We start from the raw sequence: 21,850 nt of genomic DNA, 5'->3' as shown, positions 1-21,850 counted from the left end.
GTCAGAGAGGGACCTTTCCATCTGAAAAAGGTGACTTCCTGTTTTTGAGGGCGGGGCTTCATTGATGTCATGATTTGACCACCATATGAAAGTTGCAGCTGAATGTTTTGGCGAGTAGGTCAAGTACGTGGCCTAAGCCACGCCCCCTAAACATGCTCAAAAGCTCAGGATTTTGACAACTTTTAATCCCCCATGTCCCATTAAGGGCATATTGACTAAATCTGAAGTCGATAGCTCAAACTCCCAAGGAGTAGTTTGTTAAAGTTTGACATGTACAGATTTACAGAAGCAAAAACAGCCAAAAATGACCTTTTGACCCAAAATGTCTGACTTAATGTTGGTTCTAGGGCATACCACCAAGAGACCTTTTTTCATGATTTGGAGGGATCTACCTATGTACTAAATTTCTAATCTGTAGGACCAGTTCGCTTATCTCATTTTAGGGGGCGCTGCAGAACCGTTTGGCCACGCCTATTTTGGCCACGCCTATTTTGTCCACACCTATTTTGGTCACGACTATTTTGGTCACGACTATTTTGGTCACGATTATTGTGACCATGTTTAAATTTCTGTTCCATTAAAATGAAAAAGATTCAGTTGGGGGACAATTTTGGGTAACATTTGGTAAATGTTCATATATGTTTAGGCCCCCCGAATGCCATTTAAAGACGCATAAAAGAATAAAAATAAATCCTATGATTACAACAGGCCTTTGCAGCGCTTTGCTGCTCGGGCCTAACTATGCTTTGATGTAAGCCATTTAATTGTAACCGGGGCAGCTGACCTGCTGGAAGAAGGACCATCCAAAATTGCCCTGTATTTTGTTGCATCCATCAACTCAAACCAGCTTTTAATCTCATTATACATTTGTTTAATGACAGTAAAGGCATTCTATTCTAATCTAATCTAATCTAATCTAATCTAATCTAATCTATCCTTCCCTGTCCCTGTTTAAAAAAAAACTACTTCTATGTTTCACGTGGTGTTGGTATGTTGAGGGTGATCTACAGTGTTTTCCCTACATGGGTTCTCACAAACTGCAAAGAGGACTTCTAGTGGGTTTCTTTCAACAATGTCATTCGAATAAGGCCAACCAACAGTGCACAACTAACAGTTGTCCTTTCAACAGATTCTTCCACCTGACCTGTGGATCTCTGCAGCTCCTCCAGAGATACCTTGGGGCCCCTTGGTTACCTCCCGCTTTATTGCTCTACTTGAAGAACCTTAGGTGGAAGATGATGTCTTGATAGGTTTACACTACCATGCTCTTTTAACTTTCAGAGGATGGATTGAATTGGGCTCAATAAGATGTTCAGAGCTTGGGATTTTGTTTCAGAACCTAAAGCTGTTTTAAAACATCAGCACAACTTTATCCCTGCAAACAGGTCTCTTACATTACTAAAGTTCATAACAGATCGGCTGTATTTATACAGAGATGAAGTTATGCACAGGTGGACTGTGTTTACCAATCAGGTGGGAGTTGCACTTGAATTCATTTAGTGGTATCAGAGTATAGGTATAGTGCCAATCTGAAATGTCACAACTGTGAACAAAAATGCAAGATTTACTATTTAGATTTTTACTAGTACAATTTTCTGAAAACCCTTTTCTTTCACTCTACAAATATGCACTACTTGGTGTTGGTCTGTCACAGAAAATCTTACTAAGATACATTGAAGTTTGCGGCTGTGACACGACAGGCTGTGAAAAAGTTAAAGCACTATGAATATGTTTGCCTAATTGTTGTTAATTAGTAAATGGTCTGAAATGTAAACAGCTGTGATGCCTTAAAAATGTGAAAATGCGTGTTTTCAGATTGTGACAATGCCAGAGTATCTGGGGCGCCGTTTTGGAGGAGAGAGGATCCGAACTTACCTGGCTGTCCTCTCACTCCTGCTGTCTGTCTTCACAAAGATATCGGTACAGCAGAAACAAAGTGACACAAGGAAAAAGTGCAAAACAATATATCTGGATTTAAAGCAAACTAAAAATCAATTAACTTTTACTGCCTGCTTTAAATTGTGTTTTGTCTGTGCTGCCAGACTGACTTGTACTCTGGAGCCCTGTTTGTCCAGGTGTGCCTGGGATGGAACCTCTACCTCTCCACTGTCCTCATGCTGGTGGTCACTGCTCTCTACACCATTGCAGGTAGAAACAAGCACACACAAAACGTAAAACTGCATCGATTTTATTTTGACACTTGCTGTTAAAGTTTTAGAGCCTCAATATGATGTGCATAATTGTTATTTATTCTACCTCTGATGATTTAATTAGCAATAATTATATTAATCTGTTTTTAAAAGAATTGTTTTCCCCAGTTTTTTTTAAAACAATTGGCTAAAACAAATGCAGCTTGGAAGACAATCTAATAAAGACAAATGACTGATGGTAAAAATGTTTCTCCCTTCCCTTGTACCAGGTGGACTGGCTGCTGTCATCTACACAGACACTTTACAGACATTTATCATGATTATCGGTGCAATCATTCTAACAATTACTGGTACGTACAAACTCTCTAATTTCATGGCACCAACTGTGATATAGATAAACATATACAATGTTGTTGAAATGCCTTTTTCTGCAGACTTTGCTTCCAAGTTGATTGATATTCTTGTGGTGTTTTGAGGGCAACTTATTTTTTTCTTGAGAGTTTAAAATAATCTTTTAAAGTTTTTTAGACTCTGATTTTTCACTCATTTCAGTCCAGTAACATTTTAAATGAAAGTATTTTCAATGGACCAGTGAGGTCCAATAGAGACTTCACCGCTGCCATTGGCTTCTTATGGTGCACCAATGAGGTCCTATGGAAACGTCACTGGTGCCAGTGGCTACTTGTGGTGCACCAGTGAGGTCCTATACAAAATTCACTGGCTTCTTATGGTGCACCAGTGAGGTCCTATGGAAACGTCACTGGTGCTGATGAAGGCTATGGGAAAATATCGAAAATTTGACATACAGGAGATGATCAATTTAAGGTTGAGGATTGCTTCGGCCTCACTCTCCACAGCATGCTGTCATGGTCAAATAAAAGAACTGGACTGAAAATGAAGAACAAAATATGTTTCAGAACCACTTAATTCATCACACAGATTACAAGAAAGCCCAAATCCTTAGAACTAAGATGTAAACGAATTAGGTGTACCTAAGAAACTGTGTAAAATACTGTAAGGTTTAATCTTTGAAAATGTGTGTGTGTAGCTTTCAACAAGATAGGAGGGTACAGCAACCTGGAGCAGGTTTACAGCATTGCCGTGCCGAGTAAAATTATCCCCAACAGTACCTGCCACCTGCCACGGGCCGACGCCATGCACCTGTTCAGAGACGCCGTCACCGGAGACCTGCCGTGGCCTGGCATGACTCTGGGGCTCACCATACTGGCCACCTGGTATTGGTGCACCGACCAGGTATATCTCATGTACACACAGAGTTGAAATGAGGTTTTCGTTTATTAAATAATGTCATCTGTAACAGCATAATGTGTGCATATAAAGGAAATCTTAACCAAGGAATCAAAGGATGTAAGTTTTTTTTTTTTTTTTGCGAGCTTCTAAGATTTCACTGCTCGGTTTATGCAATGTAGCTTATTTTTTGCAAAACTAAAAGGTTTTTAGAAGTATTGATGGTAAACTTTGATTTTATACTATCTAAAAAGCTGCAAAGCCAAACAAAGAGTCTGAAGAAATTCAAGCTCCGTGTGAAGGAATGTTTTCCTCAGGGCCTTCGGTGGAGCCTGAGAAGTCATTAAGTTGAAAAACTTGAAAAAATGCAATCCTTCATCTAGTGGAGGAAAGTAACTTAAGTAGCTCACTCTTCTGTTTTGGTGTATGTTCAGTGACTGTTATCTCTGACAAACATAGCGTAGGTTTATCAGCCTTTCAAAATGGGCAGACATGGACATGTAGACCTGTTATTCTCTATATCCATGAACCAATCTTAACAACAGAATGACTGCATGTAACTGCAAGCTTGTGTCTGTACAGTCTTCTGCAAAGGTATCTAAACCCCATTGAACTCTTTAGCCTTTTGTCGTGTTACAAGCACAAACTAAAATATATTTCATTAGGCTTTTTATGTAATAGATGAACAAGATACACGATTTTCAAATGTTTTACTAATCAAAATCTGTGTGTGTGAGCATTTGTGTTCCACCCTCCTTATTCTGATAAATCTAAATAAAATTCAGAAGATTCTCTGGCCTTCGGAGGTCACCTGTAATTTAATCTCAGTATGAATCCTGCTGATCTGTGAAGGCTTCAGAGGTTTGAACGAAACGTTAGTGAACAATCAGCTGCAGTGGATAAGTTTAGGTTAAAAAACAATATCTGAGGCCCTGAACATGTCATAGAGTACTGTTGATCGAAAATGGAAACAGTGCCTTACAACTACAACCAAGGACCAAGATGGGGCCCACTTAAACTGACAGGCCTGCCAGGGAGGGCATTAACCAGAGATTAGTATGGACCAAGAGGCCCATAGAACCCCGAGAGGGGCTACAAAGGTCCATAGCTCAAGTGCAATAATCTGTCAACAAAACAACTTTTAGCTGTGCACTCCACAAATCTAGATTTTAGAAGAGTGGCAAGAAGAGGCCACTTTCGTGTGTTGAAAGAACATCATAATAGGTCAAATTTTGTTTTCCTCAAGTCACCTTGAGGGGAAACAGTAAATGTAGAAGAAGGTGCTCTAATCAGATGAGACTGAAATAAATTTTCTTAGCTACAAAATTAAGAGCAGCAAAAAAATAACTCAGCAATTCACCCCAAACACACCATCAATTCAGTGACTGGTGACTGAAAAACATGGTGATGCCAGCATCATGCTGTGGGGATGTTATGTTTTTAGCTGCTTGGACAGGAAAGCTCATCAGAGTTGATAGGTAGAGGTAAATATAGCACAATCCTGGATGGTTCACCTTCCAACAGGACAACTATCCCAGACATACAGTCAGGAGGGTGTTAGAGAGAAGCAGGTTTATGTGTTAGAATGGCTCAATCAAAGTCCAGACCTATGACAAGTCTTCAAAATTTATATTCAGATACACTCCCTATCCAATATGACTGAGCCTGATCTATTTAGATAAGAAAAATGGACAAACAAAACATCTCTAGATGGTAGCTGGTGGAGACATATCTTAAAATACTTTATTTGCAGTGAAGGTTGGTGCTGCAAAGTACTGATGTGGGAGGATGGGGGGGATAGAACAGAAACACACAACAAACAGTTGTGAGTTTTCCTTAAACTTAACAATTAAGTAAAAACAATGATGTTTGTGGATGTAACATGAAAAAGGAACCCAAAACGCTGCAGTCTTTCCCAAACATTAAACAGGATTATCTCTACATCAGTTATTCAGTTATGTGCTTTCACCTGTCAGTTTGATAAACCTTCTCGAAACATTTTAAAGTGTGCTCTGCTCTCCAAATCCAGCAGGCTGAGTCAAAAGCAGAGACAGCTCAGCAACAGTCTGTCTTTTTATTTAAAACATTCAGCTTTGGTCCCATGACAATACTTGACATTGCACATGTCTACATTTGAACAGGTTATCAACAACCTTTGTCAAATATGTGGAAGTAATCAACATGGTAGCACTGTCCTCTGAAGAGGTGTAACCAATCACAGTGCTATCAGTACTAAAGCCTGATTTGTTTCTATAAGTAGATACAATCTTACAAAACACAGACACATTTAATCTGTGTATTTTGGTCATGAAAAAATATTGCCATGTAAGGAAAAACAAAAGCATTTGAGGTAAGTCTAGGATCAACATGCTGTTGGGGGGAGTGAAGTGCCTGGATTGGCAGAGAAGTATATCAGATTTGACCACAGTACCACATGGAGGAAACGGTTGACCTTTTTGGTCAACAAAACAGAGTGTCTGTGACACATTTGCATGTCTGTAAACACAAATATCAACTCATTTATCCCTATCAGAGGTCCATCCTCACAGACATGCCATCTCCTTATCATAAGTAGTCTTTGCAGGTATGTTGCATGGTAGGTTTTAAATCAGTGAAGGGACAGAAAAGAGTCCAAACTGAAAGGTTTCCAGTTTCTAAGCAGGGAGTTTTTTCAGCAAACATCCTTATGTACCTGTTCTGACCCACAGTTCTACCTGGTAGCTTTATTAGTCTGAGACGCTTTCCTCTGAGAGGTTCCAGCTCGCCCTTTCAAATTTTTAAAGCTGCTGAGTTTTGACAGAGATACTCCGAACAACCCCATCTGGTCAGCTGTTGGCTGCGGTGATGTCTTCCTGTAGCTGGGGCTGTGTCTTCGGGGCGATCGCCCGGAGCGGCCCTCTACGCGCAGCTGGGCTGAGTCGGGCGGTACCAACTGCCCCTGCCAGTAACGGTGTCCGCCGATCACGAGACCAGTGTTTCGAGAAGGGCGGTGAAAACTTCCTGGTTTGGCAATTATTACTTTGGGGCCCCTCGGTCTTGCATCACGTGCTGGAGATCTTGAGGTCTGAAACAGCTGGACAGAGAGAGGCAACAGAAAGAGATGAGAGACTGATGGGGTACCACAAGGATTAATTCTTGGTCTTGTGGTATTCAGTTTTCATAAGCTCAACCATTTCGTTTCAAAGCCTCTTATTTAATCAGACTTGAATTATACAACAAAACAAAAGTTGTCATATCAGAAGCTCACTCATTTAACTCATTCAAACATTTTATTTAATATTCTGTTAATCAAACCTCTCCACACTTTGCCTTTCAATAAATCTTCGGCCTACTTTCTGAACTACAGACACCTTTACATTTATTATTTATGTGTTAAAGCCTTAAAATAAATCATTTTATTGCAGCAGCAGCAAAGTCTCATTCTGATCATTGTTATAAAAATCCCACCTTTAATTTGAGTACATTAATTCCTATGTCTTTAAAAGGAATGTCTCTGAAACATTTTTAAATGTACATTTAGCTTTTCTAGATTTTTGCTGCTTACCTAAACTTTAAAAGGTTTAAAACAACTGGAACTGTGACAAACAAGGCTCAATGGTGTTTATTTTGTGTCCACACACAGTGAGGAGGATGGCAAGAAAGTCTGAAAGGTTAATTTGTTTAAGGAATAGTATTTCTGCATGTAATAAATCTAAAAAGCATAATGCATCATTTTTTAAATCCTGCAGTCATGCAAAAAACAAAGGCCAAAACATGACTGGTAGTTCCTGATTTGACTCATAGTCACATTTCAGAGAAATCCTCACGTTTATGTAGTTAATTTAACAAAGTGTCTCGTCTCCAAACTGTCCGCTCTTCAACTTTCCACATCATTATCTCAGCTCTTTATTTTACAGTGCCTAGACTGATATAGTTGGATTAAACTGCAAAATGTTTGCAGCTCTAATTTATTTATTTTTTTAGTTTGTGAGAGCAACACAGAAACTCAATCAATCTTTAGAGAGACACACTGAAAGTAATCTGAAGTCCCTTTAAATGATAAGAGAAAAAATAAACAGGAATAGGAAGCCAGTCAAATTTGTATTTCAGCTGATCTTGTCATCTTCATGCCTAACTGCAAATGACAAGCTGCTATAAACCACAAATAAAAATACTAATAAAGCTATAACTCTACAAAACTATGATAAATCTCTTTGCGCAAATTATTATTATTATTATTTTTTTTTCTTTCTGCTCTCGGTGGAGGAGGACGCTTTTTCTCTGTCTCCAGCACCCCTCCCATATCTGCCCTGCTTCAGCTCTGTGTCTTGTCTTTTTTGGAGCCTCTTTTTGCACATCTTCCAAATTCTTCCAAAATATGGATTTGGTCAGCTGGTCTCTCAATGCAATTGATCAAATTTTCTCGAGGAGAAGACAGGGTGAAGGAGAGCCCAACTTGTCCAGACTGGACGTTTTTCTCTAGATACACAATGGACTCCTGGCAGAAGTGGAGGATTGTGTGTTTGTCGATAATGTCAGTCGAGGATGTGGAAGATATGTATATAATTGGATGTTTGATATCAGGATTTCTGCTTTTTGGAGTCAGCGGTTACCTGGCATATCGAGAAATTTGGAGAATGTCAGCAGCTGTTCTGGCCATTGTAAGGCTGCCTGGCATGTGTGATGGCATCTTCAGAGCGATCAACACTCAGACTGAGATGTTACGTGAGCTGAATCGCAGACTGGATGTGATCCTTACATAGGATCGCAGGCAGGTTGCGGTTCCTGGACTCAGGGGTGAAATGGGATAAATCTTGGAGAAAGTTGTTCGCTCGGATATGGCGAAAGACCAGGAATTTGGCTGTTTGGATTCGCCTTTGAGAAGCACCAGTGAGACTCTCAAGGCTGATGGAAAATTAAGACTTAGCCTAACCCAAATAATTATTGTTTTTCTGAATCTGGCTCCCCTGCACGGCCTTGATGGCTGGCTATCTTCAACTTCTCCTGGAGGTTATGTAAACATGACGCTCTGCTCCCTCTGCCCCCTCCCTTCCCTGAGGACATCTGTGGACCTGCTCAGAACTTTGTGGCCGGTTGATGAACATTCCAACGTACCATCAAGGACAATGGCCTCTGTGACAGTGCTTCATGGACTTACTTGCACACACTCACTTGCACACACACACATGCTCAAGATAAACATATGCATCCCCTCACACCACCTTCACCGTTCCCGGTATGTTTTGTAAACTTGTTGCTTCTTTGTGCTGAGGTTTTTTGCAATCTCAAACTGTATCCTGCTAAGGATAAAGTGTGAAATATAATTTTTTCCCTCTACTTACCTAATGTGGCCTCTTTTCTCATCTAGCAAGGGCAGCGCCTGTGAGTGGGCAGCAAAGCCTCGGTGACCCGTCCCCCCCTTGTCTTGTGTCATGATGTCTGTTTGGATGGGTTGTACTGGAATTCTAATTTCCCCTCGGGAATCAATAAAGTATCTTTGAATTGAATTGAATTTCACTGTTTATGAGAAAAATTGTTTCATTAATGTTTTGTGTGTAAAAAAAATGGATACTGTGATTTCATTTCAAGAAATACATTTAAAATCATTTTTGTAAAGGTGTCAAAACTAATTAACATCGTTTTTAGGTGTCTAAGTAAATAAGTTCAAATAGTCTCCAGTACAAAACTGAGGGGTTTAAACAGGGGCAAAACATTTATCGGGAAACATTGAGGCTTTTGTTTCTCAGAAAATAAAAACTTCTTTTAGCCAAAATCCTTAGCAAGGCCCAAAGACTGAACCCTTCTAATAGCAGTATAAATTCCCTATATTTAAATAAATGCATTATTAAAATGGACCTCACAAGACTGAAATATCAAAGTCATTTAGTCATGGTTTTCAAAAATGTCACACGGATTTTTTGGTTTTTTTTTCCACATTGCTTTGCTGGTGACTGTTACCCTTAGCAAGTCTAAAACTTTCTGAATTCAGCTTATGAAAATCCCTCAAATGTTCTTACAGTGCTACTGTACCACTCACTTTTCCTCTCAGAATCCATCCAGTGCTCCAAATGATCAAATGTAAAAAGCGGAAATATCTCCAGCGAATATCTCAACCCTAGAAAAGTCCTTGTGGGATTATTTTTACCTCCCTTCCCCCCGTTCACTGTGGGTGGCGGAAAAGTAAACCTTGGTTCTGGTCCAGTCTTGTTTGTCACAGCTCCAGTTGTTTTAATTTTTTCAATCGTTCTGACTGCAGGCATGGGTAAGCATAGGGAAGCAGGTCTTTTCTTGTAGCTTGTTCAGGACTTATGAGGGTTAACACAGTTCTGCCCAATTTGAATGGCATGTTACTTTATCTTTCCCGTTTTGAATAGTGGCTAAGAGAAACAGGCCACTGTGTCACATCATATGTATTCCTCAGGGAATCAAGAAGTCAGATAACTAATTAAACGTTCCTAGACTATCTAATTAACTTTAAAAAAGTGAAAAGGCTGCATTTATATTTGTTTTAGAGGAATTATTATGGGTGCTACGAACTGCAGATTTTGTAAAAACAATTTTTTCTTAATTATTTCCCTCTATTTGAAAACAGTTTAATTGAATCTATAGTAGAGAATTACAACATCTCTTATAAGATCTTACACTTTTCCTGAGTCATTTTAATTTGAAAAGTATTTTCACTTTTTTGAACGATGGTGGGATATTTAAGGTACGTTCCTCTGATATGTGGCAGACTATACAGAGTATCTACAAATGATCTGCCTTGGTCTGACATGAGCTGTTCACCGGGTGAAGAAACCAACAGCTGATGATCTGATTCAGAAATAATCATATCTAAAATAAACTCGCCTACAGTTCAACTTAATTTTTTAATGAGGTTATATTTCACTACAGTCTGCTGTGTTGTATTTGTTTAGCATTGATTGTAATTCATATAATGAGTGGAGAAAAAAGAAATAAGAGATTAGTCGTTTTTTCCAGTAAATCTGTTTGTTTAACATTTTAAAAATATATTTCTCTTTATTCCATTATATTTCTGCAGGGGATTAATAAATTATGCTCAATCAGGTATTATCAGAGTTTGCATTGTGTCTAAAACTAATCTGAACTTCTTGGTTTTCTCCAAAAATCTGTGTTTTTGTCTTTTATTTCTAAGGTAGTTCAACCTGTTTTTAGGGCAGCAGTTACTGAACTTTATTTGAATGGTGACTATACTTTATTTTAGCCTCTATTTGTTCCTTAAGTCTCTTGATATTATCCTGTTGTCTCTGTTTTATTGCCTCTGTACATGCAGGTTATTGTACAACGGTCCCTGTCAGCGAAGAACATGAGTCATGTCAAAGGAGCATCAATCTTTGCCGCTTATCTGAAGCTGCTGCCTTTCATCTTCATTATCCTGCCGGGCATGATCAGCCGAGCTCTCTATCCAGGTGCACACACACACACACACACACACACAGACACCCCCTCAACATAATGCAGGCACAGATTAGTGCAGGCACAGATTTAATTAAGAGAAGAAAGGTAACCCATCCTAAGTTTATGCAGGTTGTGACTTGCTTTGCTACCAGTGCTGAAACAATTTGGACACGAGTTAGAAAAACAGATGTATGTGTGTGTGTGTGTGTGTGTGTATGCATCTGTGCGTGCAAGAGTCTTTCCCTTTCCTGTAAGTCTGTACCAACAATCACAATTTCTGGGAAGCTCAAAACTTTCCCAGTCTTTAACCTGAAGAGGCGCTGGGTCATGCAAGGATTCATTCGGATTATTTTTTGGAATTAGAATTTAAAACAATCGGGACAATAATTATGAGGCTGATTTGAGCAGGTGCTCTATATTTATTCAACATCGGCATAGACATTTTCCACTAGATTGATCCCAACGGTTTATGGGGTTTATTTTCCTGTCAGTTAGCTCATAACTTCAGTTTGGGCTTTATTTTTCTTAAGTGGGCTAGCGACTTTTCACCTGGCCTCATTATACAAGAGAAAGACTTTTATCCTTGTAAAGGTTTAAACTTTTTTTTATTCCTAAATCTAAAAAAAGAAATGCTGCTTATTTAAACTTTTATATAGTGCATATTTGTAAAACTAAATCATGTTTTGCAAGGGCTGTAGAAAAATCTGTTGACGCCAGGGTGAAAATAGATCTTTGGACTGAAAAGGTTGCTGACTCCTGGTTTACATGGTGGACCATGTCTTGGTATTCCTGGAGTTCTGCCCCAGTCTCTCTGTTTCCAGACTGATCTCTAGAAGATCCTAACAGCTTGGGGTGTTTGAAAAACGAAGCCCGATCAGATAATTTACACTAAATGCTCTAGAAAACATTTATTTGTTGAAACATAATTTAAATTACCCAGAGGTAACTTGATTATTAGATTGTTTCTGAAAGCACCTGTTTGAGTTAGATTTTATTTAGGGGTATCAGTGTAATGGGGGCTGAATAAAAGTGCATGCCATGCTTATTTAAAAAACATGTCATATTTTCCTTCCACTTTACGGTATTTTGGGCTACCTTTCACATAAAATATCAATAAAATACATTGAATTCTGTTGTATTCTGTGTAATTACTTTTTTAAGGCACTGGATAAAATCGCTCAAGCAAAGCAGCTTGCCTGGACTTGCAATTCCAAGAAGTTAAAATAAAACAAACATGGTGAATTTAAATAGTGTATGAAGCGATCCTAGCTGATCTCAGTTATTTTCTGTCACTGACTCGTTCTTTCATCGCTTCGATCAGATTAGCATGTGGAGTTCTGTATAGCGTGCTCACCTGTCCTATGTGCCGGTGTGGGGAAGCATGTACCAGTCTGCGGAGTTGCTGGGATTGACAAATGTGGGAAGCAACGCCCTCTGACTGGCCGGGATCCCGCAGATCCAGCATGCTTTGAGAGAAGCGGGCCATCACGTTAAGTCCGTCTCCATGGGAAGGCCCTCTACCTGATCCGGTGTACCCCCCGTTGATCAGTGGGTTGCTGGCCTCCTGTTGAGGACAGTTATAGAACTCCTCCTCTGATGCTGTGGATGCACTTGAGGGGTCTTCGTTGACTGCTCGGTCGCATATGACCTTAGTGCTGTCTTGGCTCCCCTCTTCGTTGCTGCCAGAGTCTCCGCCATCGTTCTTTGACGTTAACCGGCAACGGTTCGGTGCCAGCTCCTTCTGAGAGTGCTCCTTCTGTAGATTATCCACCTGGTCCATTTTTATCAGGGTGACTTGCGCCTCACTGGGCTGCTCTGACGAGACGGGGTCTATGACTATCTGTAGCGTGCGGCGTTTGGGAACAGGAGGCGCTGCAGCTGGTGTTTCTGGAGTTTTTCCAGCATTGTCCAGAGGCTGTGAATCGGCAGCAGCTTTGGGTTGTGTTGTAGACGTCTGTGGTTGTGGTTTGTGTAGTGGAGATATGATGGGCTGCTGATGGGAAGCCGTGGAATCATTTTGGTCCTCATCTGGAGCAGTTTCTAATGCAAGCTTGTTTTCTGCTGGAACTACAGGAGTCGAATCTTCAGGACTTATATTCCCAGATATATTTTTTCCCGTTTGTGACTCTTTTTTATTCTGATTTGCGGTGGATTCCTCAGCCGGCACTGGTTGAGTCAGTGGTGCGCTGAAACGTATAGCCTGACTAACCTCGAACCTTTCCGACCTCTGTAAGTGAACCTGATGGGCCCTCTTTTCATCTCTGATATTGATGAAGCCGATCACATCACTCGGGGGGTCTGGCTCCGGCCAGGTGGGCAGATACGGGATTAGGTTGGCTTTCTCCAGATGGACTAACCCTGGATGTAAGGGCGCCTCTTCGACAACCTCCTTAAGACGCCCTTTCATCACTTTCAGCCCGGTAGGATTCTGGGTATTTGACTCCTTTTTACTGGAGTTCTGGTCAGAGGAGGTGGGACTGTGAGTTCCCGTTGTGACAAGCGCGTATTTGGGATTGATGAGCTTCCTCGCCACAGACGCCGGGACAGGTGCCGGCACCGCCTGAGGAAGTGGGTCAGGGATCGGCTCGTCCGCCAAGGGAACCTTGTTGAGGGACACTCCTCTGGACATGAGGTAGAGTTCCCGAAACTGCGTGTCAAAGGTCTCCACTACCTGCCCGGTGATGACGGTGACGAGGTTCCGGTCCAGACGGGATGAGGACCAAGTGAAACTGGAATACCACAGAGATTAAAATGTAAGGTCACAGCGGTAAATGAGAAAGCTTTTGGTTGTTTGCAGATTCTTACACTGTGGGAAAAACCCAAGTCATAATGTTATATAGTTTAATAATTACACCAGATGTCTGTTTGAATGATCTTTGATCAAATTACATAATTGTTTAGGTCAAAACTTTGCAGAGGAATCAAAATTATAGCCCTGCTGAAGTCAGAAACTCAGGAACACGGCTGCACTAAAGGCTAAAGACCGAGACTTTCAGTGTTTGCATGCAAGAAAGTCTGGCTAATTTGCTTAAATTAGCTTCAGCTGATATGCGAGTTGCAACAACTGATCTAATAGACAAACACTGGAGAGTGAAATAATCCATCGACAGGGTGTAATGTCTGAGCCTTTTCATGTGATTTAAAGAGATTAGCCTCTACAAACATTTCACAATAACTGAAAAACTTTAGTTTCTTGCTTCCTACTTATTTATCATAATAGTCCCAGGTCGGCCGGGAGGCAAAAAGAAGATGATTTAATGAGATCTTTGCAATAGTATTCATACCCCTTGAACATTTTCTCGCACTGCAGCCACAAATTTCATTATATTTTGGAGGTATTTTGTGTAATAGACCAACACATTTGTATCCAGCCCCCTTTACTCTGACACCCCTAAATAAAATCCAGTGTAACCAAATGCCTTGAGAATCACCAGCGTCTATCTTTGAGTGATTTAATCCAGCCGTTCTGTGAAGGCCTCAGAGGTTTGTTGAAGAAAAATAGCGAGCAAACAGCTTCACCAAGACCAAGGAACACAGCAGGACAGTCAGGGAGAACGCCGTGGAGAAGTTTAAAGCAGGGTTAGGTTATGAAACAATAATTTCACAAGCTTTCAATAGAGTATCACACAATTGTAACCCTACCATGACATGGCTGGGCATCTAAACTGACAAGCCAAGCAAGGTTAGCAGTAACCAAGTAGAGCATTAATCAGAGAAGCAGCCAAGAGGCCCATGGTAACTGGAGGAGCACGGAGATCGGTAGAGAACCGGTGGCTCAGGTAGTTTCCTAAAAGCCATGTGGAGGACAAAGCGAACAAATTGAAGAAGGTCCTCTACGCTGACAATACAAATCACCTGGAACAAGGTGTGAAAATCACCTATCATTTTCATTCTGCTTCAAAATGTTGCTCTTCTTTGTGTTGGTTTATCACGTACAATCCCAATAACATGCATTGAAGACTGTGGTTCCAATATAACAAAATGTGAACATTTAGAGGTAACTGAAACTTTTGCATGGCACAGTTTGCTAATAAACAGAAGTAACATGGTTGTGGGCTGCTAAATTCTCCTCTTTGTACATCAGCTAGTTGCTAACTATTTCTGTCAGTAATTTTCTGCTGAGCAGGATGTGTGTGGTTGATTTATGTGAACTTCCTCCTGCGGCCGTAAACCAGGAAGCACTGGTTGAGGGACAGAAACTAGGCCGAACCAGCGAGATGTTTGGAAAAACTAAAAATGATTGTTAGAACTGTGCAGGGTTGGGTAAAAATTCTTATCTTTTAGATTGCGTAGTCATTTGTTTTGTTAATGTTATTCTGCACACATTAGTGCAGCTTTAAAGTGATCTTGATCAAGAGCTATCCCTGCTTTCTGGGGGTTTTCTTTGGACTTTGGCTGCTTTTTCAGTCATTTTCTGTTCAGTGTCTGACCACTTTCAGATGAATGTTTTTTTGTTATATTTAATTTTGATCCATCCACTGTGCCATATGTGCATACAAAATGAGGAAGCTGCACATTAGTGGACAAAAGAAGAAGTGCCAGCATAAAAAATCTTTATAATAGATAAATCTGAAAGTTGTGTCTTTGAGAAAAGGAAATTATCCAGCATGAATCTGACACAGAAATGATTCATTCTTCAGATGATGCACCTACCGTCTGCCAGGTTTTCAGCTAATATTTCTGTTTGATGGCTTGTTAATTAAAAACATATATGTTGATGTATCACAAAACATATTTTACATGGTTTTAAATGCATGGAAATGAAGGGCATTTTGAGAAACATCACTACCTGTTTAAAATATTGCATGTGTATTGGGATGAAGGGTGCACTGTCTTGTTTCAATTTTCCATACTTCACCATCCAGGGATCAAAGTTCAATGTTCAACAACAATCCAACATCAAAGTTCAACAATCCAACATATAGAGGTGAGTGAATCTTCACCTTTGCAGACAGAGTGTCTGCATAGTGTTCATGGGATTTATTAATGATAATATTGGATCATTGCTGCAAAATTTGAGTAGCACTTAATTTCACTAGCATTTGGTGCCTGAATGCTTTATACTGTAGGTGGCTTGACCAATACATTTCATTAATAATGGTCAAGCATTGAACAAAAATTTGTGAAAAAGCAGCCAGACTCTAAAGAAAAACTGACAAACTTTTAAAAAGTCTAAAATATTTTGTTCGGCACTAAAAGCCTACAGGAAAGTTCTGCAATACTTCAGCACAGTATTATAAAAACGTTAGTGTCGAAGTATTAAAACGTGGATTGCTCACCTGTATGAGCCAGAGATCGCTCTATCTCCATCTACAAGGAGAAACTTCTCGTTCAAGGATCCACGCACCTTCTGCGCCGATCGTGCGAAGAATTCCAAGCCTCCACAGCAGCGAACTCGCAGATTCTACACACACACAGTGTTAACACTTTATAACTCTACAGGGTTTGGCATTGATGGCAGAAAGAACCTTAATGCAGGGATAATAAAAGGAAATTAATGGCAACAACAGACTGGACAGCCTCAAAAGAAAGCCTGTCCTTGTTGCTTAAGAGTTGGTGTTCAGCATTAATAACTTCCACATGGTGTTGGGTGACTGTGCAGGTTAGCAGGTTGGATTCTCATGCTTCGTTGACACACCCTGTGGTGTTTTTCTTCAGCTCTGTGATAAGGGTGTGGTTACTGGCTGAGCGATAGTTCTGTGCGAAATCTCACAGGAGCAGCTAAAGAAAGGAGCCGTAAAAGCTCACAATAACAAGAAACAGGGAAAGATGAGATAAAAAAAAAGGTTTAAAGAGAAGCGAGATCGGGTGGATAATGCTGTTGGAAAAGACGGGGAACTGAAAGAGAAAGCTATTAGCAACAGCAAAGTGAGAGTGTGGCTTATTTAATTGCCTGCAGCACAGAGAGGAATGTGCTCATCATCTTCCTGGCCTCCAGTCTAAAAAACCCAGAGTGAAGTTCCCGTTGAACACTAAGTATTTTCTGTTATTGCCTTAACCAGTTTAACTCAGAGGCAAGAAATAACAAATGCGTTTAGTCTGTGGCAAACAACTGGATGATGCAAGTCAGAAGCCTGCAGGCAAAAAAATCCACCCTAAATCAATAAAGCGCTCTCTAATATTCTGGATATGCATCCAAAACGATAATCACATTTTTAAAAAGAGTGTTTTTCTTAAGAATGTCTTCTCTGAAAGATCAAAATACTTAATAAAAATGATTTCCCTGCATGTGACTCTAAAGTTGTCATCTACTCCAAGCTCGTCATCAAAATAGCATCTATGTGTGTGTGCATACAAACCTTTAGGTGCCCCTGGTGCATATCAGCTCTGGCACACATGGAAAGAAAGCAGGGCACTGCAGCTAAGTCCAGGATTATGTACACAGGGATTTTGCGTTTATAGGATGCGTCCAGAAGGTCTCGAAAGATATCCACATCTGTAAACACGTCCATCACCACAGCTATCACCTGCACACACACAAACGCAGACAAGAAAAACACACACAGGAAACCAGAGCTTGTGTTAATTTTTCCTGGTCCGAGGGTGGGTTCAGTTTATTCTACTGTTATCAACTATTTTAAACCCATTAAATCTACTGAGGAAGCTCGGCACTTTGGAGAGTTGAACAATAAATTAAGAAAGAATGTACTCCAGTTCAGAAAGTACAAGTTTCATCAAGTGAGTGTTAAGGACAAAGAATGTTTTGCAGAGAGGTGATAAAATGCTGCTTGACTGGACCCTCTGAGTTCCTCTGCTGCACAGAACCACCAGAGACACAATAATCTCATTAACCTAGCCCAACTAAAAGCTTAAAACTGCACAAACAGAAAACAACATAATCCTAATTCAAATAAACATCGCTGTCAGAATATCTACCAACAATACTGCGCTGCCACGCTTGGGTTCAGTGAAATACCAATCAAAGGCTACTTAACAGTAGGAACATCTGTAATCTTTAGACCAGCTCTAATTATTTTAACTTGTTTGTTTCTTTTGCGCAAAACTAAACTAGAGTATGAGCATGTGCCAGGATTTATGAGTAGGAAAGGTAAAAGTGATGTACGTTGTGCAGGCACGTAAACTTGTTCAGTGACGTATGTGCATTTCATTCCACTGACACCTCAAGCTCAGACTTGCCGTAATAAAACTTGGATGGTGGCATGTGCAAAGGTGGCACATGGAAGAAGGTGAACGCAACTTTATGAGACAGAAAACTGTAGCTAATGGTGAGACTGAAACTGAAAAAGCTGAGCGATCAGGCTTGAGTTTCAGACATTACTACTGAATTCAGTCTGAACTGGGTTTGCTAAGTAAGCAGCTGTTGGCTTTATGAAAGAGGGAACAAAGTCCAAGTACTATTAAAATCAAACCTGGCAATGTGTCAGCGTAAAAGAATTTATTGTAAAGCAATGTTTACAATGCTGAGAATCATCCAAACACACAAGAGTTGCTATATAGGTATTTTTTATTACCAATTAATGCTGATTATGTAAATTTCTTACACCCCCCTATGACCTCTAAACTGTTCTTTATTCACTGTAACAGTCCAAAAATCGTTACCTAAATATTTTCCGTTAAGACCGTTTTTTAAATGGTGATGGAAAAATCGGAAGTTTATCCGTCATTTTGACAGATTGCATTTCACACCCATCACCACTTGGTGGCGAGTTAGCAAATTAATTAGCTGTTTTCTCACTTATTGCATGACCTCGATGGCTTCACTGAGTGTCCGAGGTTACTTCAAAAAGCCCAGTAACGATGATAGTGTTCATAAAAGCATTGAAAAAAGACAGACTGGTGCAGCAGAAGATGAAGAACAAACAAGTAATCAGACCTCTGCAACTACAGCGCGAGCAAGTGGCAGCAAGGAGGTTAGGTGCGAGTACAGAGTTCAATGGGAGCAGGAGTTCTTCTGGCTGAGGAAGGAGGATTGAAAAAGTTTCTGCGACATGTAAAAAAGCCAAGAGGAGAAACGGATTTGTCCGAGGATGCACGAACATGCAGACATTAAAATGCATGAAAATAAATGCTATTGGATGTTTAATTATTATCATTTTAAAAAATAAAGTGAGGGGTAAAAATAGATTATAGAGCTTGAATTTAAGGAAACAGAAGCCCCTTTTCCACCAGGCTAAGAGCCTGTTCTAGTTCCTGAATCTGATTTTGAACCTGTGTCCTGTATTTCCACCAGATTAATAGATGTTTCAGGACGTAACCTATGGTTCAACTCAGGCACCGCAGGATACTTGATTTTTCTGTGCGAACCGTGACGTATTTTTGCATTAAAAGAAACATCTGTAAACGCCAAAGAAATGTGGAAGTTCATTAAACTCCGTTATGTTGCTACTTTGCTTTCCTTCCGCATTACACAACGTGAAATGAATGCACATGCTGTTGATGATGCATGCTTGCTTCCCAAAACTGGTGGAAACGCGCGTCGGTTCTCAACAATACTAAGTAGTTATTATGTTTCAAGGCACCCGAACGAGGCTCCCAAAATTATCACTGACTGTGGGAAACTTCACACTGGACCTCTAGCAGCTTGGATTGTGTGCCTGTTTACTTTTCCTCCAGACTCTGGGATTTCCAAATCAAGTGCAAAATATACTTTCATCTGAAAAATATCACTGAACCACTAAGCAACAGTCCACTGCTTTCCGTCCTTAGCCCATAAGACACTTCTGATGTCTCTGGATCAGAAATGGTTCGACACAAGGAATGTAACAGCTGTAGCTAATGTAATGGATGCATCTGTGTTTGTGGTGGTTCTTGAAGCACTGACTCCAACTGCAGCCCAAGCCTTGTCAATCTCTCCAAGACTCTCAAATGGTGCTTTACTTCACAATCCTCTTAAGGCTGTGTTTTCTGCTGGTGCTTGTGTACCTGTACAACTTTTTTCCTTCTACCAAACTTTCCATTTACATGCCTGGATACAGCAATCTGTGAACAGTCCGCTTCTTTAGTGATTACTTTTTGTGGCATATCTTCCTAGTAAAGGATGTCAATCACTGTCTTCTGGAAATCTGTAAAGTCAGCAGTCATTTAACTTAACACAGCACTTGCTAAATAGTTAATAAAGTGTAAATAATAAACATTTAGTTTTTTTTTAGCAATAAACTGTACTGAATTGAACTTAAGATCATCGCATCTTATATTGGGCACTGAGACCCATGTGGAAAGAGGTTACAAAATGATCCCCATTTATGCATCAAAGCATATGTCCCTGGCCCAAGTGGCTGGGGAGAGGGAAGTCTGGGTCTCTCTGCAACCCGACCCCGGATAAGCAGAAGAAATTGATGGATGGATGGATGGATGGATGGATGGATGGATGGCATATGTCCCTAATCTTTAGCCAATTTTAATTGAACTCAAAACTAGGTGCATCAAAGAAAATGCAGTTTGTCAATGAATTTAAAGACACAAAAGTAGATATTTATAGTTTTAATTTGTTTTAAAATCATACTGCGTGGTAGTGCATTCATTATTTCTAAAGAAATCTTGTTTTAGGTCTTTAATTTAGTGTTTTTTAGGAGTAAAACTTCCATTATTGCTGCTTTTTACCAATAAAATCACCACTACTACCATTCCCGTTCTCACCACCTACCTTCTGGGCTGATGCAATGCTCTTGCGAACCACCTCTTTGATGTGCGTGTGACCCTCAGTGGGAGGATGCGTATATACGGTCACGCGCGTGACCCCTCGGTATGAGCTGGCTTCAGGCCATCCGAGGTCCAGATTCGCCACCGAGGCCTCGGACCGGTCCGGCCAATAAGCGAGCGAAACCTCGTCTTCTGCTTCTTCCACGGGCCCCGGAGTCAAGTTCCCCGGGCCTGACGTCTCCAGCCTCTGGTGGTGCTCGTACCCGGGTCGGTACGCTTCCGTGGTGCGCGTGACTCGCTCCAGCTCTCGTTCCGAGAGGAACTCCCGGACTCCGTGCTTCTGGACGTAGTCCGTGAACGCATCGTGGCCCTTGGTGATGAGAACTTCGAGGGCCAGCCGTTGGTCCTCGCTGTAGAAAAACTCCGGCTTGCTCTCGCTAATGCGCCAGTTGACGTGGTGGTCGTCCAGACACTGGATCTGAGACAGCGCCATGACCTCCCAGTTTGAATAAACAGTTAATAACTAAAACCAGTCTGACCCAGTTACCACCCGTCGGTCCGAGGGGTCAAGTCTCAAATATGTGCAACAAGTCATTACGGTCACAGAACCTGAGTGACCTGGGTTTGGAAGGTAAATTCATCCATTTAGTAGGATTTTCAGAAGCTAACCGCAGCTATCAGCGCTCCAACAGACCTATCAGCTCAACCCGGACCGTTCAGGTAACTGAATCTCTCACTCAGGTGTAGCTTGAACAAAGCTCACCACCCGCCCAGGGCCACGCCTTTCACCTGACAGGCCGGAGAAACCCCGGCGGCGGCTCCGCTCCTCACAGCTCCAGCCTCGGGGCTCGGCAGACACGGAGACAGATGTCCCGGTGGGTGAGCTAGAGTGTGTCTGCCGGTGGTCAGCGAGGTGCGGGACACGCTTCAGACACAGACAGAAGTTACGAACCCCCCACCCTGTTAAATGCGTTGAAACTGCGTGACTCAGTCTAACTGTTGCGCTGACGAGTCACTCTTTGTTGTCGGTGGATCACAGATGTTCAGGCAGCTGTTGGAGCCGTCCGCTTCATGGACGTGGCACGAACGAGTCTCAGATCTGACTGTATCCGGGTTCACATCAGTTCTTGTTTCCCAACTTCCTTCAAAAATCATTAAAACTTCATCTAAATCCACGGGGACAGCGAGGCGGAGTGTTTAATCACTCAATCCGGGAACGGAAGCTTGGTTACCGGGGGCAGAAAGGCGGGGTGTCCGGGAGTTGGTGAGGAAAGAGAGGCTCGAAACCCCACCCTCCTCCCGACCAGACGGAGAGAGAAAAATGCTGGTTTTCTACTTTAAATCAACAGCTCTTATGAAAGACAGTGTAATAACTAACCCACTAATAGATTAGCTGACTCTGAAGGGCTTTGTTGAGCGGTATTAACGGATATGTTTCAGTTTTAGGGAGTATA

General features: G+C 41.1%; 2 protein-coding genes across 2 annotated transcripts in view; one reads left to right on the top strand and one right to left on the bottom strand.

Moving 5' to 3' along the window:
* slc5a10 (solute carrier family 5 member 10) overlaps nt 1–21,850 on the top strand; it is a 45,121-nt gene that overhangs the window by 5,510 nt on the left and 17,761 nt on the right. Inside the window, exons 4-8 of the mRNA XM_047365185.1 lie at nt 1,816–1,920; nt 2,043–2,148; nt 2,420–2,500; nt 3,199–3,404; nt 10,672–10,807. Coding sequence (XP_047221141.1) covers nt 1,816–1,920; nt 2,043–2,148; nt 2,420–2,500; nt 3,199–3,404; nt 10,672–10,807 — 634 coding nt within the window. The remainder of the gene's footprint in view (nt 1–1,815; nt 1,921–2,042; nt 2,149–2,419; nt 2,501–3,198; nt 3,405–10,671; nt 10,808–21,850) is intronic.
* LOC124868216 (protein FAM83G) lies at nt 5,459–21,659 on the bottom strand. The gene is made up of 5 exons (XM_047365183.1): nt 20,401–21,659; nt 17,096–17,263; nt 16,076–16,200; nt 12,151–13,525; nt 5,459–6,471 (listed from the first exon to the last, which is right to left on the bottom strand). Exons 1-5 carry the CDS (start codon nt 20,887–20,889, stop codon nt 6,109–6,111), a joined length of 2,520 nt encoding a protein of 839 aa, XP_047221139.1. The 5' UTR covers nt 20,890–21,659; the 3' UTR covers nt 5,459–6,108.

Source organism: Girardinichthys multiradiatus, chromosome 5, assembly GCF_021462225.1.
Source record: "Girardinichthys multiradiatus isolate DD_20200921_A chromosome 5, DD_fGirMul_XY1, whole genome shotgun sequence".
NCBI lineage: Eukaryota > Metazoa > Chordata > Actinopteri > Cyprinodontiformes > Goodeidae > Girardinichthys > Girardinichthys multiradiatus.
This window is presented reverse-complemented; position numbering and strand designations above follow the sequence as displayed.